This window comes from Anopheles gambiae, chromosome X (assembly GCF_943734735.2).
Source record: "Anopheles gambiae chromosome X, idAnoGambNW_F1_1, whole genome shotgun sequence".
In the NCBI taxonomy this organism is placed as follows: Eukaryota; Metazoa; Arthropoda; class Insecta; order Diptera; family Culicidae; genus Anopheles; species Anopheles gambiae.
Window position 1 is genome coordinate 19,858,198 of NC_064600.1, and position 18,382 is coordinate 19,876,579.

Below are 18,382 nucleotides of genomic sequence, written 5' to 3' on the forward strand. Positions count from 1 at the left end.
ATACCGCAGGGTTTCACAATTTTCTGAAAACCCGTAACCGAAATCGAGCAGTGAGACACAACCACCACTACCACCATCAACACCACCTTGCAAACAATCTCTCCGGCTGCTTGTCTCGTTCGTTCTTTCGACCGTGCCCGCTTAAATGCCGCTTCCTTTCAGCGCGCGCACTCGACGGCAGCCCCTTTCGTCGTTCGCCTTTAGGGGTCGATGGCAGTAACTGCGGTGGTTTAGTTTTTTTTTTCTTCTTCTTCTTCTCCTCGTTTGCTGGCCGTCCTGAGCCTGCTACCCACCAAGCGAAATTCTACGGGAAATCATTCCATCTCACTCGCTCGCATTACGGAACGGCGCGCGTTCGCGCACTGTCTCGCCATGGTACCGCGTGCACCTCAACAGAACCAAAGCAAAAAAAAACAGGCTCTTTTTTCCTTTTTCCAGTGCATGTTTTGTGTGTGCGAGTCTCGAATATATTGGAGCATGAACATTTTGGCTTTGCTCTCATCGCAGGCTCGATCGTTGTGCTCTGCGTCCCCGCTCCCTCGCGCTCCGGATGCTGATGGATAAGTCTATCTCATTCCGTCCTGCGCTGCATGCCGAAATAGTGTGCGGACGGTGGTGGTAGCACACAGCACGACAGCAAAAGCTTGTGTTGTTTTCTTGTTTGATATTCCATTCTTTTTGGTCTATACATTTTTTACATTTCTAGGTTATGTCCGTCCGTTCGTCCGTTTTGGGCAGCTTAGGTGGTGCGTTTGATATAGGGGTGGATATATGCCTGCAGTTTTTCAATGGTTGCAATGGGATGGATTTACTGGCTAACTCTCCCTTGCAAGCTTTGCACTCTTCGGGGATCTTGAAATGCCGAATCCTGTCGGAAGACCCCTTTCGATTTTCGGAAAAATGACCGATAAAGGAGAATCAAAATGGTCCAGAGTTTAATTGCAGCAAATTGACAAGACACCTTGAGACCAGCACCAGCCATCTTTTCGAGTTCACAAACTCCTGCATTAACGATTGAGTTTGTTGTCGACCATCAACAACTTCTGATGGTCCACCGTCGAAATCGTCCAGCATCCTGGGTTGGCATCTTTAGAATGTTCGTTCCAGTACAACAATGTGGGAATGTTTACTGCAGCGCCTGGAGGGAGTCAGTACTGGACCCATTGGCAGAACTCATTCGGTCAGCACAAATGTGCACGGATGTTTGCTTCATGTTTACAATTTACGTGCGGAACAAAATTCCTCCCGTCCCCTGTGTTCTGTACCGAATCCGGCCACTTGTAATTAAAACCACATGGTCGAAATCCAAATAGACCTGGACCACCGCCAGCGTTTGAGATTGTTTCCAAACTCAGTGTCAGAATAAGTCAACAATCTCGAAGAAGCTGCTGACGAGAGGATCTTAGCAAGGCGACAAAGAGATTGTGTTATTCTCGTCGTCTCAGCAATTTCAAACGAATGTTGTTCCTTCTTGGAGAGAATTTGTACAGGGCTCGAGGACTGCTTGTGCAGTAGTTTTAGAATCTAGAAGAACAGAACATTGCAATCCCTTGAAGGCCCTTTTTCCAGCTCAAGATCGGCAATCATCCGTTCTTGGAATGGGATCGACCGATGTAGGACATAATAAACCCAACCTGGGACATGAACGCGTGCCCAGACGCACCCAGAGCCAGCTTCGCGGCACGCCAAAACAGGCGGTAATCGAGTTGCTCTACTAGCCTAGGCTATGTGCCTCGGAGACGAAATCCATTTTTGTAGTGGCGGATAACAGGTTTTCCAAGCGGGTCATACTATCGGCAGCACCTTATTTTTGGAAGACGGTAAGGGGCTAACCCTAAGCCCTCCGATCGGCCGGCGCAGTTAAATGTCCAGACGGATGTCGTAAAATGAATTGAGCAAACTGGAGAGAACGAGAGAGAGTCGAAAACTCTGTGTGCTACGGAATGAACTCTCATCCGTTGAGCCGTTAAAAACGGGAGAATGAACCATTGCTGCTTAATCGAGCAGAAATCGAGCAGTTTGAAAAGACTGATGAGTTGTAAGTTGCGATGAAGTTTGGTGTTGGAATGCTAGCGGCACGTTGCAAAATACGTTGATCAGAAAGGATTTGAAGTTTGGTTGTTATTTCCATTCCGTTTTCAACGCGCCCAACAGCCGTAACCATGCGAACCTTTTCTAGGCAACCGAGAGGTAGCAAACGACCCTGAACAGCTCCTGAGCTGTTGGGTCGATATCGACTGAGCAGTGGGGCCAGCTGCCGACGGTTTCACCGTCACAAACCGTGGTTCCGTCGTGTGTTGACCATCATCGCGGGCGTGTTCACCCACCGAGCGACCCATCATGTCGACGCCGAAACCGATCCTGAATGCGGAAAATCTCGCCCTCACCAACAAGCGCATCGGCGAGCTGAAGAAGAAGGTGATGCTGGCCGAGGGCCAGAAGAAAGCGTACACCGAGGAGTGGAACGACAAGAAGAAGGCCCAGAACGACCGGATGGCCGAGCTGCGGAAGGAGGTGCGGGACCTCACGAACAAACTGTCCTACCTGCACAACCCGACCAGCGCCAAGGCGCAGAAGAACGTGCAGGAGATCAAGCGGCGCGTACCGTTGCCACCCGGTGCCAAGTCGGTCGCGGACGCGCTCCGCATCGTCGACCTCAAGGTGATCGATCTGCACAAGCAGACGGACGTGGCCGAGGACCGGATGCGGAAGCGGGAGCGTCACTTCAAGCAGCTGGTCGAGCAGTACCAGGCGCTGGTCGGCTACCGGGACGCCAAGTGCGACGGCTCGAACCCGCCGGAAACGATCGAGGAGGACGCAAACCGGAAGCTGATCACGCGGCTGGAGAACGAGATCCACCGCACGACGGTGCAGTGGATGGAGGCGGAGCACATCCGGAAGAAGTACCGCGGCATCAAGTCGTCGCTGATGCGCGACGCGGAAAAGTTCGAAAGCTCACTGCTGGAGCTGGAGCAGGCGATCACCGAGCAGCAGGCAGAGATCAACAAGCTCGAGGAGGTGCACAAGGAGGCGGTCCAGATGCGGGACAGCACCAAGACGATACTGCAGCGGCAGGAGCAGACCACGCACTACTCGAACAAGGCGCGGGAAAAGCAGGCACAAGACTTCCGCCGTCAGGTGGAGGAGCGGAAGCTCGAGCTGGAGCGCCTGGAGCGGAAGATCTTCTCGTCGGGCAAGACGCTCATCCACCAGGAGAGCATCTTGTCCGGCTCGGGCGAGCACGGGCGGGGCGGCGAGGGCGGGGACGACGGGAGCAGCCTGCACGACAAGGACGGCGCATCCGAAATGGAGCAGAAGTTCAAGAAGCTGATGCAGGCGACCGGGGTCAGTGCGGCGGGCGAGGTGGTGGATCGGTTCCTGGCCCAGCGGGAAGCGTCCGCCCGTCTCACGTACCTGCGGACGGTGACGGAGAACGAGAAGAAGCAGCTGGAGGCGCAGCGTGAGCTGATGAAGGCCCAGCTGGACGCGTTCAAGTTTGCCGACGTGAAGGACAGCGATGTGTAAGTGTTTGCCGGTTTGCCCCGGGGCATAATGTGTATCCTTTTTTTCATATCCTCTTTATCTCCGCCGCAGCAACCAGGAGGAGCTGGAAAAGATCAAGAACTCGATCGAGGAGCAGAAGCAGCGGCGGGAGGAGTGTGACAAGGCAATCGAGTACACGCGCAACGTGTTCGATACGATCAAGGATGCGCTGATCGAGCTGCTGCTAAAGCTGCGCGAGATCGAGGAAAGCCTCGACACGGCCTCGCCGTACGGCCGCCGGACGCCGCTCAAGCCGACCGAGCTGAAGGACATCACCTCCGGGAAGCTGGCGGTCGAGGAGCTGGGCAATCTGCTCGAGGAGCGCATCAAGCTCGGCCTGATCGCGAGCGGCCAGCTGACGGCAGACGCCGACAGCGGCCTGTCCGAGGACGAGGGTGAGACGGACCGACCGGTACCGGCCGGGGTTACCGTGTCGCCGACCGGTACGTCGACCATCACTCCAGTGCCGGCCACGCCGACCGCACTGCAGCAGCTGTCGCCGGGTCCGGGCGTTGCAGCCGCGGCGGCGGCGTCGACAGCGCCAGCATCGGCCGCCGGAAGTAGCAGCGCGCTGTCCACCTCGTCGCCGGCGGAGGATCGCGAAAAGCCACCGGCCTACCCGCCGGTGTACATGAACCTGATCGCGGGCCGCACCACCACCCAGATCTCGTCCACCTCACCCGGCCAGGGCACGACCGTGGTGCTGTCGGACGACGAGGGCGACGTGCCGTCCCGCAGCTATCTCAAGCGGCAGGCGAACATGATCATTGAGGCCAAGTCGCGGCGCAAAGGCTTCCGGATGCCGGTACCGAAGCGACGCTAAAGCTGCGGCTCGTTTTCGGACTTCTTTTGCTGCTGAAGAACGATCCAGACAAAATCAATAAATAAATAATCGCGTACGCGTGCTGTTTCGTTTGGCTAGTATTAATTTCTCCTTTTCTTATATTTCTTCTTTTCTTTGTCGACTTTTCGATTCACCATTTATCTTGTTCGCGGTTTTAACATACATACATACATTCATACATAAATTACATTTGCTTGCTAGCTGTTCCGGCTTGCCACAAACGATTGGTACGCCGTTGTCACGCTTTTAAGCGGATTATCTATGTACACACACACACACACGCCAGTCCTGTACGCATCTCACTCCCTCTTCCCCACCGACACTTTCTACAACTTAACAACTAATTGACAGTCGATTTTCGAAACTCCATCTACACAGCAGGTGGTTGGCGGGGGTGCTGGAAAACGCGCATTGACTAATCCCTGTTTAAAGTGTTGCGATTGCTTCTCGCTACTGCTGCTATCCGAGTTTTCCCTCATTCCCCTTCCCCCCTGCCATACCAGTGCTCCGTCACTGTGGTTTTTCGGCTTGCCCTATTTCCATCCTCTGCCGCCCGCGCCGCACCACGCAACAGCATCAACATCCGTGTCTGCTCTCTTTGTTTCGTTATTTGTCTAGCTTATTTATGCATAAATATGCCTTTTTCTCCATTTAAAAAAAAAAGGACCTATCGGTGGTTCAGTGCGGCAGGCACGAGGGTGTGGCGGGTGGGCAAATAAAAAGGATTCTTTTTCGGAGCAAACCGAAACCACTTCAAACGAAACAAAAAAAAAAGCTCGGGGAAGATGGTTCGCAGGCGCAGAATTCGCGTATTATTGGCGACCTATCCCGGTTTATCTTCCTATACAATAGCGCGCTACCCACTGTTTGGCTTGGGAGAGAGGGGAGGGCAGGAAGGATACCGTTTTCAACCCACTACTCCTAGACTGACCGTAGCTTTTCCACGCAAGCTGTTAGTTATCACCGTTATCACATCTCATTGGCAGTGTTGGTGTGTGAGGATACGTGTTTAATGGTGCGGTGTACGAGTGTGGTTGATGAGTAAATGGACACAGTCACCCCTAATTTCACCCCCACCCACCCCTGGATTTCAGTTCAGTTTTCGTATCGGAGTGGGGAAAATGTCCATAAACTTCCGCGGCGAGTTTTTTTTTCTCGCGTTCTTCTCGGACTGTTACATGTCCGTCAACTAACTTTCTCTTATGCTGAATAAAATGATTCAATTTTCCTGTAAGCGCTTTGCGAAAATATTAGCCTAAGCATTAGACACATAAACGTTATCCCTTTTTTGCTGCTACGACTCCGCTGTGCCGTTGAGACATCGTATCTTGTGTTTAATATTAAACCTAGCGAGGCAGTGAAAAGTTACGACGATAGCTTCTAACACAGTACCAACAACTTAAGAAAAACAAAAACAATCGAATAAAATATCCCCCTCCTCACCCCTCATCCCCTCTCTCACTTTTTACGTTAAATTGTTCTAGAACGTTCTGCGGCACTCCTTCCGAGTGCCGAATTTTGGCGTGGAAGAGTAATACAGCGCCTATTCGTTACATAATTCCTATTAAAGTAAGCTTGCTCTTCCTTTTGCTGTTTGCAAGGGCACCGAACTCGAACTCGATTGCCTTTCTTTTTTGTTTTTAAATAAACGCACATCGGTGCTGAGCAATCGCCTCTTCTTCCCAGCTATCTTTCCTACAACTCGCTTTTAGCATCTGGCGTTCCATCGGTTCTCTTCCCTTCCCTCTCTTAGGCTAGTATTTTCTACTGCTTCTGCTGTCACCGGACAGCCTGGCAGGGCAGGGCAGTGTGAGCTTCCAGCGCTTGCTCGCTTTTCCTTTGCGCTAATTTCCGTGCTTGTTTTGCAAATAAGTGTAAGTTTTGTAAATCGTTTTGGATTCTGTATTTGTTTTGGGGTTTAATTCATTTAACAGACTTATAAAGTTCAGTGCAGGAGGTCGTTTCAAAGCGTTGGGATAAATAAACAAATACGGTGGGTTTTTTTTTGCAATAGACCAACAAAAAAAGGCAAATAGTGACCAATGTCACCAATGTCCGAGCATCGCAATTCTAAAGGTTAATTTGCCCTTGTTGGGGCTTTTTCTACAATTCATTTTGAAATTAGAGATCTTGTCTAATAGACGAACAAAGCATGAAATAATAATGTACGATTATAAATGCAAGGAGATGAACGCTAGCAGTTGTAATAAATGAAATATAAATTAAATACGTAAACTTTGCCTTGGTAAAGCGACGGTCGCATTCGGCGGAACCGAAGCGAACTATTTGAAACTCGTTGACTCGTTCGTAGCTTCTTCGGGTTGGCCCCTCTGGCTGAATGTTTTTCCTTTTTTTTTCTTGCTGCCGCGTAAGGAACTATAATCTTGGGTCGTTAGGGCCCGCATTGAAATCTTGCAATAAATTAAATTCATGAAATAAACGGCGTCGAACGGAAATTTCAACAATTATTGTATGAATTTTCAGCTCAAACCCGGCTCCCAGCGCACAAGTATAAGTGTCCTGCTCTGTGTTTGAGTGTTCCGTTTGTACTTTCTCGGCGTGTTCTCGCGAGACACACTCAAACACGAACAGCTTAATTCATTCAACGAGTTCAATATAACGCGAGCCATCCTCAAAAACCCCATTTGGATGATCATCATTGACCACAAAACGAACAAAAAACCTTAACAATGCATTAAAGTGAAGCTGTGGACAACAAAAAAAAAATATCCTGGCGAAAATACCGTACCGGCGGTGACGAATGAGCGATGAGTGAAACAGGAACGGACCGTATGGTAAACAATGGATCGTCAAATCTAAAAAAAAAGGTGGAGAAAAATCGTAGTTACTAAAACAGCCACCTGTTGCGCGGTGCAAAATCGTTAGCTCACTTTGGCGTCCTCAGGCTCACTGCTCTTCCCAGAGCAGCTCCTGTTTTCCATTGGGAAGTACGCGCTTGCCGACCACGGCAAACATGGGGCGGGACGTTCTGTTGCGTGTTTGCACCGGTTCCCGGACGGCCGTCGGATCCCAGTAAACGCCACTGACCATGCAGGAGCTGTTACTTGTGCTTGAGTAGTAGCCACCACTACCGCCACCACCCGCCGCCCTCGTCCGGCCTGGGTTCTGCTCTTCCGCAGTTCCGTTCGAGACGTTCAGCTCGCCGGCCAAGATGGCGGTGTCCGAGTTGCGGCGCCGCTTGTGGCGCTTCGTGTCGCTGTAGTTTTTGCTGGCCAGCGCCACCAGCCGCCCGGACGAACGGCGCCCGCTCGCCATCGGTTTGTGGTCCTCCGTCGCGGAGGTGTCGGATGCCACGCTGCCACTGCCACCGCCGACGGCTCCAACCTGCTCGCTGCTGGTCGAGGAAGTGGAATAGGTATGGGAGCTGCGCGCCCGGCGCCCGGAGACGGCACTGCCGCTGCTGGGCCCGCTCGTGCTGTGCGCGCTGTTATGTCGCTGCACGTTCTGCACCGACAGCTCGCTCAGCACGGAGTTTTCGTCGATTTTCTGCAGCTGGCCGCCGGTGGAAGCTCGGCGCGACAAGTGGGAAGCCGCTGCTGCCGGCGCTGCGCCCGCCCGCTTGTGCTGTGGAGACGAAGAGTGAGAATACGAGTGAAATCAGTAACACGTCCCTCAAAATGTTTTAGAATTAAAAAAAAAAAACTATGAGCCCCACCAAGAATTCACCCGACGTCAGCTGCCGCTTCATGGCCGGCCCTTGCCGGTGCCCGTCGACGGTGCGGCGCTTCACGGAACCTTTTCGCCCGCCCCGGATCCTTCCCAGCCCGTACGGTACCGGCGGTTCCAGCCGGTAGAAAGGATTGTTCGCACCGTCGAAGTTGGCGCGCGGAGGAAACAGCGACTCGAGTCGGTCGCGCATCGGCAACAGCACGGGCGCGATGAACCGAATGCCCCGCTGTTTGCGCTTCCGGGCACCGATCAACCGTGCACCGTTGGTGGCATTGAACGGCACCGTACCGGATGTTGGGGATGAGTTTGAGGCAAGCGATGCGTCCGGTACCCTCGCACCGGCGGTTGATAGGGGCTGTGACGCGCCAGTAGCAGCGACTGCGGTGCTGGCGACGGTGCCGGTGGACTTGCCGTCCGTGACGTCGGGACTCGCTGAAGCGTGGAGGACCGCCGGAGGCGCGATCAGATCGGCAAAGTTGATACGCGGATCCGCGAACGATGTCGGTCGCTCGGCGTAGTTTAAACCCAGCATCCGCTCCCTGGTTGCCGCATCCATGAAGAAGTTCTTCTCGTGGTTGCTGCAATGGAGAAAGCAAGCGGAACGTTAACGGTGCGGACCGAGGGACCGACACAGCACAGAGCAGAATCTTACGTGCGGGGCAGAAAGCAAGGTACTTGCAAGCACGGGGGCAGCATCCGCAGCAGGTGCTCGGTGACGGTCTCCTCTGCGCCGAGCGGTATGGTCGTGGCCTTCATCGGCGGGGGCAGCGCTTTCCGCAGCGTCCACAGGTTGGCAGGCTGGGACACTTCCCGCCCGTTCAGGAACCGGTCCGTGTTGTACCGGAGCGTCAGCTGCAGCAGATCGATCCGCTCGCTCGTGGTTAACTTCAGGGCCTGGTGGGGTGGAAGATTGAAAGCAAAGTTTAAAGGAGAAACGTGCGCGGCGAACGAGAAAGCATCACAACCCGTACCGATGACGGCAGCTGTAGCGCGCGCAGATTGTCCTCGATGTACGGCACGATGGCGAGCCGCAGATCGTACAGCCGGCAGCCGTTCCGCATGATCAGATTGTACAGCGCGAGGTGCACGAGGTTCACCGTGCCCAGCTCGAACCGCCGGACGAACTCGTGCCCGTGGTTGCAGATCGAGCAGATGAACAGGTAGAACGTGTCGCCCAGCAGGATGGGAAACTGCAGGCTGCGTACGCACCGCCCGTGGAACCACTGTTCGCAGCGCCGGCACTGGATCATTTCCCGCGTCCACTCGCCGTCCGCACCGCAGTAGCAGTAGTGCCGTTCCGCGTTCACCCGATGCTCGCTATCCCAGTGGAGGGCGTGCAGACTGTACGGCAGCTGGCTGGCGCTGGTTAGCGGCGAAAACTCATCTGGAATGACGATCGAACGAAATTTAGGCGCCGGTTGCGCTGATGGTGCTTGGGATGCTGCTGATAGGCTGTTGGGTGCGTTATCGTTCGTAAGCGAAACACACTCTTCTTCCGGCTCCTTCTCTTCCACGTGATCCACGAGCATCTCCTGTTGGTCCCGTTCGCCCGAGCATTTCCCATTCGCTGCTGGTCGCTCCGGCTCCTCCTGCTCTAAGTATTCCTCCAAAAACTCCTCCTGTGGCTTCTGGTTCACGTGCTCTAACTGCTTCTCCCGTTTCGTCCGCTCTACCTGCTCCACGTGTTCTTGCCGCTGCTGCTCCGCCTTGTCGTGCCGTTCCTCCCGGTCCACCTGTACCGCCTGATCAACCGAGCGCGGGCAGGGGGACGGTTGCCTGGGGTTGGCCGTGTGCGGATTCCGCACCCCGTTGCCGGCCATGCGCGTAATGCGCGACAGCTCGACCCGCACCGTGGTTTGGTCCTCGAACCGCACCAGACAGCTGCGCTTCGGCTCGAACTCTATGACGGTGCCGAGGTAATACTGATCGTTGTTCGAGATCCGCACCAGCACGTCCTCGCACGGTCTCAGGTGGTCAATCTCCACCGATTCCTCTTCCCGCGCATCACTGCTGCCGTCGCCGCTATCCGCACCGTTGCTTGTGCTGGTGGCGGAGACGATCTGGCACGCCTGTTCCACCTTCTCCGCCGTCGTGGAGGGATGGCAGGGCTTTACCGACGGCAGCGGCTGGACCGCATCTTTCCTCGCCAGAAGCGAAAACGCAGGAGGAGGTGAAGGAGAAGGAGGGACGACAGGAGAAGTATTAGCTGCTGCGGGTGACCTTTTACCCGTCCCGTTTGCTGCTGGCGCACGGACTTGCACATCACCTTCCTGCATCACGTCGTCCTCGTCCTCGTCGTCGTCCTCGTCCTCGTCCTCGTCCTCGTTGTCGCACGCTTTCAGCAGCTTGTCCAGCTCGCCGAGCTTGTGCCGCAGGTTGTGCGTGAGCGCCCGCTTGGCGCTCTGGTACTCGTGCGGCCGGCCAGGATAGCGGCGCTTCTTGTTGATGCTGATCTTCAGGTTGTTCGTCGGCGTCAGGATGGTGATGGAACCACCGCCACCGGCCGCTCGGGGCCGATCGTGGATGATGATGTGCCGCGACTCACCCGATCCGGGGCTACCACTTGCTCCAACTCCAACGCCTCCGCCGCCGCCGCCACTACCGCCAGCACCACCGACACTACCACCGCTCTCGCCGTTCCGGGCTAGACGTTCCTCGCCGGGGCTTCGGGACGCATTCGGCTGGTTGGCCGTCGCACCGCCGCCGGTCGAACTGCGGGCCGGACCACCACCGTCCGCCTGGATTAGCACCACCGAATCACCATTGTCGTACCGCACTTCGACCGGGGAGCCAAGCATGCTGCTACTGCTGCTGGGGCGGTCCGGTAGCCTCCAGGGCTCGAACTGTGTCTGGCAGGATGATCACGTTGCAACCGAGCCGACCATCCGAGCGTGGACACAACCTAGGCCCGCCGGATAAAATGGGCGCACGGCAACAGGAAAGGGGAGAAAGAAGAGAAAAAGGAACCGCTGTCTTTTAAACCACTGCTGATTCAATTGTTTTCTACCATTAACGGTCCCGCTCACTATCTTTGTCTCTGTCTATTTCTCGCTCTAAAATGTTCCCCCATTCTACACCAACCTGCGCGCACACACATTCCAGATGTACGTTTGCATGTGTGTGCGTGCGTTTGTGTATGTGTGCGTTTGTGTGCGTGTGGATTTTTGTCTGAATAGGTGCGTTCTGTCGGACCGCAGCAAGAATGGCCGCTCGTCTTACCTGCGCCCGTTCGGCCGTAGCGTGGCGTGCCGGGGCCACTGCACACGCTGAAAGCAAACAGCTGCACGAACACACAGATTCACTGTCCCTTTTTCATCGAACGGCCCCCTCGCGAGGTTGTCTTCCCAGCAGTCAAAACAAAAAAAACAACAACCCAAAGCAAATTCACAGTACCGCACACGTTCTAGCGGGGTTTTGTTTGCGTTCGGCATGCGCACGCCACACGTCCGTACCTGGCTAGACGGTCTTCACGATTGCTGCTGGTGCCGCTGCTGCTGCTGCTGTTTGCCTGTACAAGGACTGGAAAATTTGGTTACATTTTGCAGCTACAGCTGTCAGTCGAGCGCACTGACAGCGGCTGGTACGTGTGCCTGTGCTCAGCAGCGAGTGCAGGCGGCTTGTGAGCGCTTCCGCACCTTTCGACTGCGAACAGACAGCTCCGACCGGTAGGCGGGAAAAACATGACAAACTCAAACGGGACGGTGGATTTTTTTTTATCAATGAAAGAGAGAAAGAGAGATACAGAAGAAAGAGAGATACAGGAAGACAGAAAAAATAGATAGAGATAGCCAGATATGCAGATATGTATAACATAAAAAATCCCTATTTCCATCGAACGATAAGCAATCAGAAGCTTGATCGATCGCGCAAACTATTTTTTTCTATTCAATGAATGTTACATGGTATAAAAAACAGAATGATACATTTCATCACATCGATACATTTCATCACATTGAAAAAGGATTTCACGCCAAGTTCGAGGCAAACTGTGGAACAGCCATACAAACAATTGCTCATTTGCGATTTTCTTTAACAATATTTCGTGCCGTACATCTGCCGTCCTGGTCCCACCATATGTTTATGTTTACATAGGTCGACTGCTCGAACGATTCGTTCCATGATTTGACAGTCGTTGTTCTAACTGCTCGAACTTTGTTCTATACAATTTAAATCGTCCGTTGTGTTCTAAAGATTAACTCTTAAGTTGACAACCGGAATTCCGGGTATTTTTTTACACTTTCAACTGAACTAACTTTTGATTCATTGCCTGTACTGACTTGTTGCCTTTTCAGTAACCTTCCTTTTGATTTCAATTTTTTTGGTACAGACATTAAGTCAAAAATAAACAAATCGGCCTTAACCCACTGTACTCTAAAGCGCCACAGATTAAGCTTAAACGACTGGAAAAACGACTGGGAGGCCACGGGAGTGACAAAATGCTGACAAATTTTTCAAAATGTGAGCTTTTGTCACTTTTTTGAGCTTTTGTCAAAATTTTGTGACCTGGAGCAGCCGGGAAAAAAAGTTGACAAAAGTTGACAAAATTTGACGTTCGTGAAAAAGCGTAAACAAACAGCTATTTGGCGCAGTTGTGACCCATTGTTATGATAATAATGCTAAAATGCATGATTCTAATTGATTTATGTACCTAGTTAGTGCTTCTTAAACAAAATATCGATGATATTGAGATGTTGGAGCTTTTTGTCGCTCTTGTGTATGTTTTTGTTGCAGCCACGAGAAAAGCTCTTTTTTGCAGTTGACAAGCAATTTTTACAAAGTTGAAATTTTTTCAACATTTTTTCAGCTCCGTGGCCACGCGCTAAGGCCCGTGTCTGTGCTCCATCGGATGCGATTTTATCGGAAGGCCTGTCAAAATTTTATATGGGATTTGACAGATAACGTCGGACGTGCGATTTCGTCGTACGACGGAATCAAAAATGTTTGATTTCGTCGGACGCCGCATCTGATTTTATATGTCAAACTAAATGTGTGGTGTTTTGTAGGAACAATCTCAAATTAATTTTTCATAATCGTTATATTATTCAAATCATCCAGTTAATCGCAATATTATACGAAAAAGCGTTTGACAGCACGTGCGATAAAATCGCATGCGATGGAGCACAGACACGGGCCTAAATGACGTCCCAAGTGTAATAAGTTTTATTATGTACGCTTTATTACGTATACGTCCGTTGCTCTCTAGTCTAGTGATGTGCTGTATGGAGCGCACCCACAGCTCCGATCCGACTCCGACTACTGTTAGTTTGATTCCAACTCCGGCAAAATGGAACCACTAGATCCGCCCGGAGTCGGAGTCGTTCGGAGTCGTCCGGAGTCGACCGGAGTCGTCCGGAGTCGACGACTCCGAACGACTCCGAACGACTCCGAACGACTCCGACTCCGAACGACTCCGAACGACTCCGGATGAGTCCGAACGACTCCGAACGACTCCGAACGACTCCGAACGACTCCGAACGACTCCGACTCCGGGCGACTCCGGACGACTCCGGACGACTCCGAATGACTCCGAACGACTCCGAACGACTCCGAACGACTCCGAACGACTCCGGACGACTCCGACTCCGGGCGACTCCGAACGACTCCGACGACTCCGAACGAATCCGAACGACTCCGGACGACTCCGACTCCGGGCGACTCCGGACGACTCCGGACGACTCCGAACGACTCCGAACGACTCCGGATGACTCCGAATGACCTCGACTCCGGGTGACTCCGGGCGACTCCGTACGACTCCGGACGACTCCAAATGACTCCGCATATTGCAGCGCGGACCTACCTTCCGGAGTCGATTCCGAATTTATCGGAGTCGGATCGGAGTCGACTCCGGATTTTTGCCAACTCTACCCATCACTACTCTAGTCCCCAAGCACGTCTGCTGGATCATTCCCCAAGCAGCCAGAACTGTCATATGCCAGTGTTGCCAGCAACCTTGCTTATTACACCAAGCACCACAGATTAAGTTTAAACGACTGGAAAATTTAATATCCATAGAAAAAAATGAAAGCTCCACAGCTTCATTGGTTTGATCAATAGATGGCGTATTACAACTCATTATTACAGTAGAACGTCGATTATCCGGGTAGCTCGGGACCGGACGGTTGCCGGTTAATCGATTTGCACGGATAATGGTCCAATAAATGTCAAATTCATATAAAATTATAAAATCCACTAATTTTATGATTAATTCACCTTGAATCAATCGATTAATCGTTAGTAGAATATTATTTTAATCAAAAACTATAGGTTTAACAACCGTTCATGAACAAAAATTTATTTCTAAAATACCACTAGACACTACAAAGGTGCACAACAAACTGGTTGCGCACTTGACTATCGCTGCAAATGTTCGCCGTACGTTTGAACAGCTGTCACATTTATGCGCACGGTTAAGCCGCCCGCCGGTTAAACCGCCCCCGGATAATCGACGTTCTACTGTATATTGCTATCCTTTTCTTGCAATGTGTTTCGACAAGGTTCTTCTTATCATGTATAGCCTCTTACCTATATAGCCTTCTAACTCTCTGAGCAAAAATTTATATGAATGGTCGTGTGGTTAGATACGTGGGTATCAACACCAACGACCATTACTCAAATCTCATTTGCTTCAGTGCTGATGGTTTCTGTTGCGTATTGAATTCACTTTATTGAAAAGAATGTAATAATGAGGAGAATAAAAGAGTGGAAGTTCACGAGCCAACGATGCTGATTGATCTAGAGCTCTTTTAGTTGATGCCAGGTCGGGGTGCATCCGGACGGCATCCAGATTGTGTCACGTCATGAGCGATGACAATCATCACCGCTCATACATAGGGTGTTCCATATACAACATTTCCTCCCTGTTGTATAAAGATCCTGGTTCACTCTAGGATGGCGAGTAGCGTAGAGGAGGGCGACGTTGTCTTTGGGACCTGCGGGCTACTGGTGGTGAGTCTTCGCTTGACGATGAGGTTAATTGTTGCGGGCTGTTCATAGGTGTTCCAAACACAATATCTGATGAAATGGACTCATTTGAAGACGTTGCTGTTTCGTTGGCTTCATTATTGATTGGTGGTTGCTGCGTCTCAGTGTTCGTATAGAAGTCCAGTCGACGAGGTACGTCTTCATCGGTCTCTTCGAAGCTGACGTTGCCTTAGAAGCTTCGAATCTGGTCGACATGTCGCTTAAGCATCTTTCCGTTAGATCTGATTTGATAATGAAGATCACCCAAGCAGGCTTCGATGACTCCTACAATCCATTTGTCCGTTCGTGGGTTTCCAGAAAGACAGTACACTTTCTGTCCAACTGAGAATGTACGGAAAGTCGGTTCGAATGTGGATTGTTGCTTCTGATGCATCCGTGTGTTGATATCTTGTGGTCGCACAAGATCAATGCGCGTGCGAATGTTTCGACCTAAGAACAACTTTGCTGGCGGACTTCCTTTTTCGGTGTGAGGAGCCTTTCGGTATTGTAGCAGAAACGTGTTAAGATTCTTTTGCAAAGTGTCTTTTGTTGTACCCATAGCTGTCAACGCCTTTTTTAAGGTTTGAACATACCGTTCTGCTTAACGGTACTTAACGCCTGTGTTTTTGAGGTAAGACGTGAAATCGGCTGATGCAAATTGTGGACCGTTGTCGGAGACTACCGTTACTGGTGCTCCATAAGCTGCGAATAGTTCATCCAGTAAACTGATCGTTGCGTTTGTTGTAGTTGATGTGGTTACCTTTACCTCGAACCATTTGCTGTATGCATCCACAACTACTAATAGCATAGCGCCTGTCACGGGACTTGCATAGTCGATATGTATGCGTTCCCAAGGTGCGTTAGGGTATTCCCAATGGTGTTTGTTGAATTTTGGTGGACTTGTGGCTTGTCGTGCACATTCTGTGCAAGATTTAGCTGTTTGCTCGATTTCGGAATCAATTCCTGGCCAATAGACATATGATCGTGCCAACCCTTTCATTTTAACGATTCCAATGTGAGCTGCATGTAAATCGTTCATTATGGCTTTGCGCATGGAAGCTGGAATTACGACGCGATGCTCGAACATCAGGCAGTTCGCTGTTAGGGTATATTTTGCCTCGGGTGCTTTATAACCCATTCTCGCGAGGTCTCTACCGTGTTCAAGATCTTGGATTATTTTGCCTAGTTGGTTGTCTTTGCGCGTTTCACGTGCAATGTGTTCTGCTCTAATTGGGAGTTGCTGAATCTGTTTGAGAATAAAATGATCGAATTCATCATCCATATTTCCTCCCTCGTGTGAATATTGTCTATTGCTCTGATTTTCTGTTGGCGCATTTGGGATTCTGGAGCAGTAATCGGCGTTTGTATTCTGGTTTGTGGGCCTGTAGACAATATCGAAATTGAAATGTGCCAGATAGTCGGCGTAGTTGGCCATTCGACTAATGCACAAAGTAGGCAAAGACTTTTCTGGGTGCAGTATTTGAGTAAGGGGCTTATGATCAGTGATTAGAGTGAATTTTCGCGCATAGAGGTAATGGAAAAACTTTTTCACTGCCCACACTATCGCAAGAGCCTCTTTATCAATCATAGGGTATCGTTGTTCAGTTTGCGACATTGTACAACTGGCATACGCGATCGGTCGTTCTGATCCATTGCTCAATCGATGTGAGAGAACAGCGCCGAGACCGGTTTTGCTAGCTTCTGTTGCGAGAATCAGTGGTAACGATGGATCGTACTGCATCAGCACTTGTGGTGAAATTAGCGCAAGTTTTATGTCTTGGTAGGCCTTCTCTGCTGCTTGTGTCCACTCAAAAGGATCGGTAAGCAGTACATCTCGAAGAGGACGTGCCCTACAAGAGAGATTGGGTATGAATGAGGAATAATAAGTTGCCTTACCAAGAAATAATTGTAGTTCCTCTGGTGTAGTTGGTGTTGGAGCGTCGCGTATGGCTTTTATGTGTTTGTCTGATTTGTGCAGGCCGTGACGATCGATGCGATGATCCAAGTATTCGAGGGATGATATCGCAAAGATGCATTTGGAACGATTTAGTCGAAGACCGTTTCGTCGCATTTGCTCCAATGTCTCGTTCAGTGCTGCTAGCATCTCTTCGAAGTCTTTCGCAAATACAATGACATCATCAAAAAAACTGACAACACTGGTCAAACCTTGAAGGATCGTCTCCATACGTCGCTGCCAAATAGCTGGTATGTTTGCAGCACCATACACCGCTCTCTTGGGACGGATCAGTCCATGTGTCGATGTGTTTAGCGTCAAAATATGCCGGAAGTCTTCGTCGATTGGAAGGTGCGTGTAAGCATCCGTTACGTCGAGGTGGCAAAACAGGGCAGCTCCTTTCATTTTGTTGAAGATGTCTTCGATTTTTGGTATTGGGTGTTCGTCGATAATCATTTTGGGATTTACAGTCGGTTTGTAGTTCCCGGTTATCCGAATACCTCCGTTCTTTTTAATGACGATATGGGTCGGTGAAGCTCATTCTGAAACTTCAACTTTTTCGTAGAATCCGGAAGCAAGTTTCTTGTCGATCTCTGATGCGTAGCGTTCTCGAAGAGCGAGTGGTACATCTCGTGCTCGAGCGAAAACCGAAGTGTTATCGGGTTTTAAGTGTACCTTCGCTGGTGGCCCTACAAGCATACCTGGAACGTCGCTAAAGATATTGTTAAAGTCTTCGAGCAGTTTCGACAGTTGAGCTGCTTGTTCCCGAGTTGGTTCGATGCTTGAGAGTACGTTTACTGGTACAGTTGAAGTAAACAGTTCACGAAAATTGATCTCATTTGTGAACTGTGCTATCCAATCGCGTCCGAAAAGCGAGTCATACTTCCCCTCTACAACATATAAGAAAAGATTGTTAGATGTGGTTCCAAGTGAAACTTGGACGAACAGGCGACCAATGCAGTTGATACGATGTCCTGTGTAACTCAAAAATTGGCGGTCCGACGGTTGCAGCGAATATTTCGGCAGTATTTTGCGTAATGTGGTTTCGCTGATTATGCCGCATGGTGCTCCGGTGTCCAATTCCATCGTCAGGGGAAAACCGTTGATCTTCACGTTAAGCATTTTCTTGTTCACGGACGGCATATTGTTGATACAATGTAGCGATTGTACCACGTCGATATCGGAGTTCTGCTGCGACTGAACCTGTGCAGTTGGTAAAAGTTTCCGTTCAGATCTACATACCTTTGCCATATGGCCCTTACGATTGCATTTGTTGCATTTAGCGGTGCGAAAACGGCATTGGCTTCGCAAGTGTTGTCCTCCACACCCATTACAGGTGTTATGGCATTATGACCAATATTGCCATGATCTGAAACCGTTGTGCACGGATT

The 18,382-nt window shown here is 50.9% G+C and overlaps 2 protein-coding genes across 2 annotated transcripts; one reads left to right on the top strand and one right to left on the bottom strand.

Moving 5' to 3' along the window:
• Positions 1-413: 413 nt before the first annotated feature.
• LOC1270507 (outer dynein arm-docking complex subunit 3) lies at positions 414-4,471 on the top strand. The gene is made up of 2 exons (XM_061663014.1): positions 414-3,521; positions 3,595-4,471. Exons 1-2 carry the CDS (start codon positions 2,341-2,343, stop codon positions 4,364-4,366), a joined length of 1,953 nt encoding a protein of 650 aa, XP_061518998.1. The 5' UTR covers positions 414-2,340; the 3' UTR covers positions 4,367-4,471.
• Positions 4,452-11,638, bottom strand: LOC1270508 (uncharacterized). Its single transcript, XM_061663000.1, has 6 exons — positions 11,297-11,638; positions 9,049-10,979; positions 8,730-8,971; positions 8,064-8,655; positions 7,279-7,972; positions 4,452-7,203 (listed from the first exon to the last, which is right to left on the bottom strand). The coding sequence occupies exons 2-5, from the start codon at positions 10,873-10,875 to the stop codon at positions 7,295-7,297; spliced, it is 3,339 nt and encodes a 1,112-aa protein (XP_061518984.1). The 5' UTR covers positions 10,876-10,979; positions 11,297-11,638; the 3' UTR covers positions 4,452-7,203; positions 7,279-7,294.
• Positions 11,639-18,382: the final 6,744 nt, after the last annotated feature.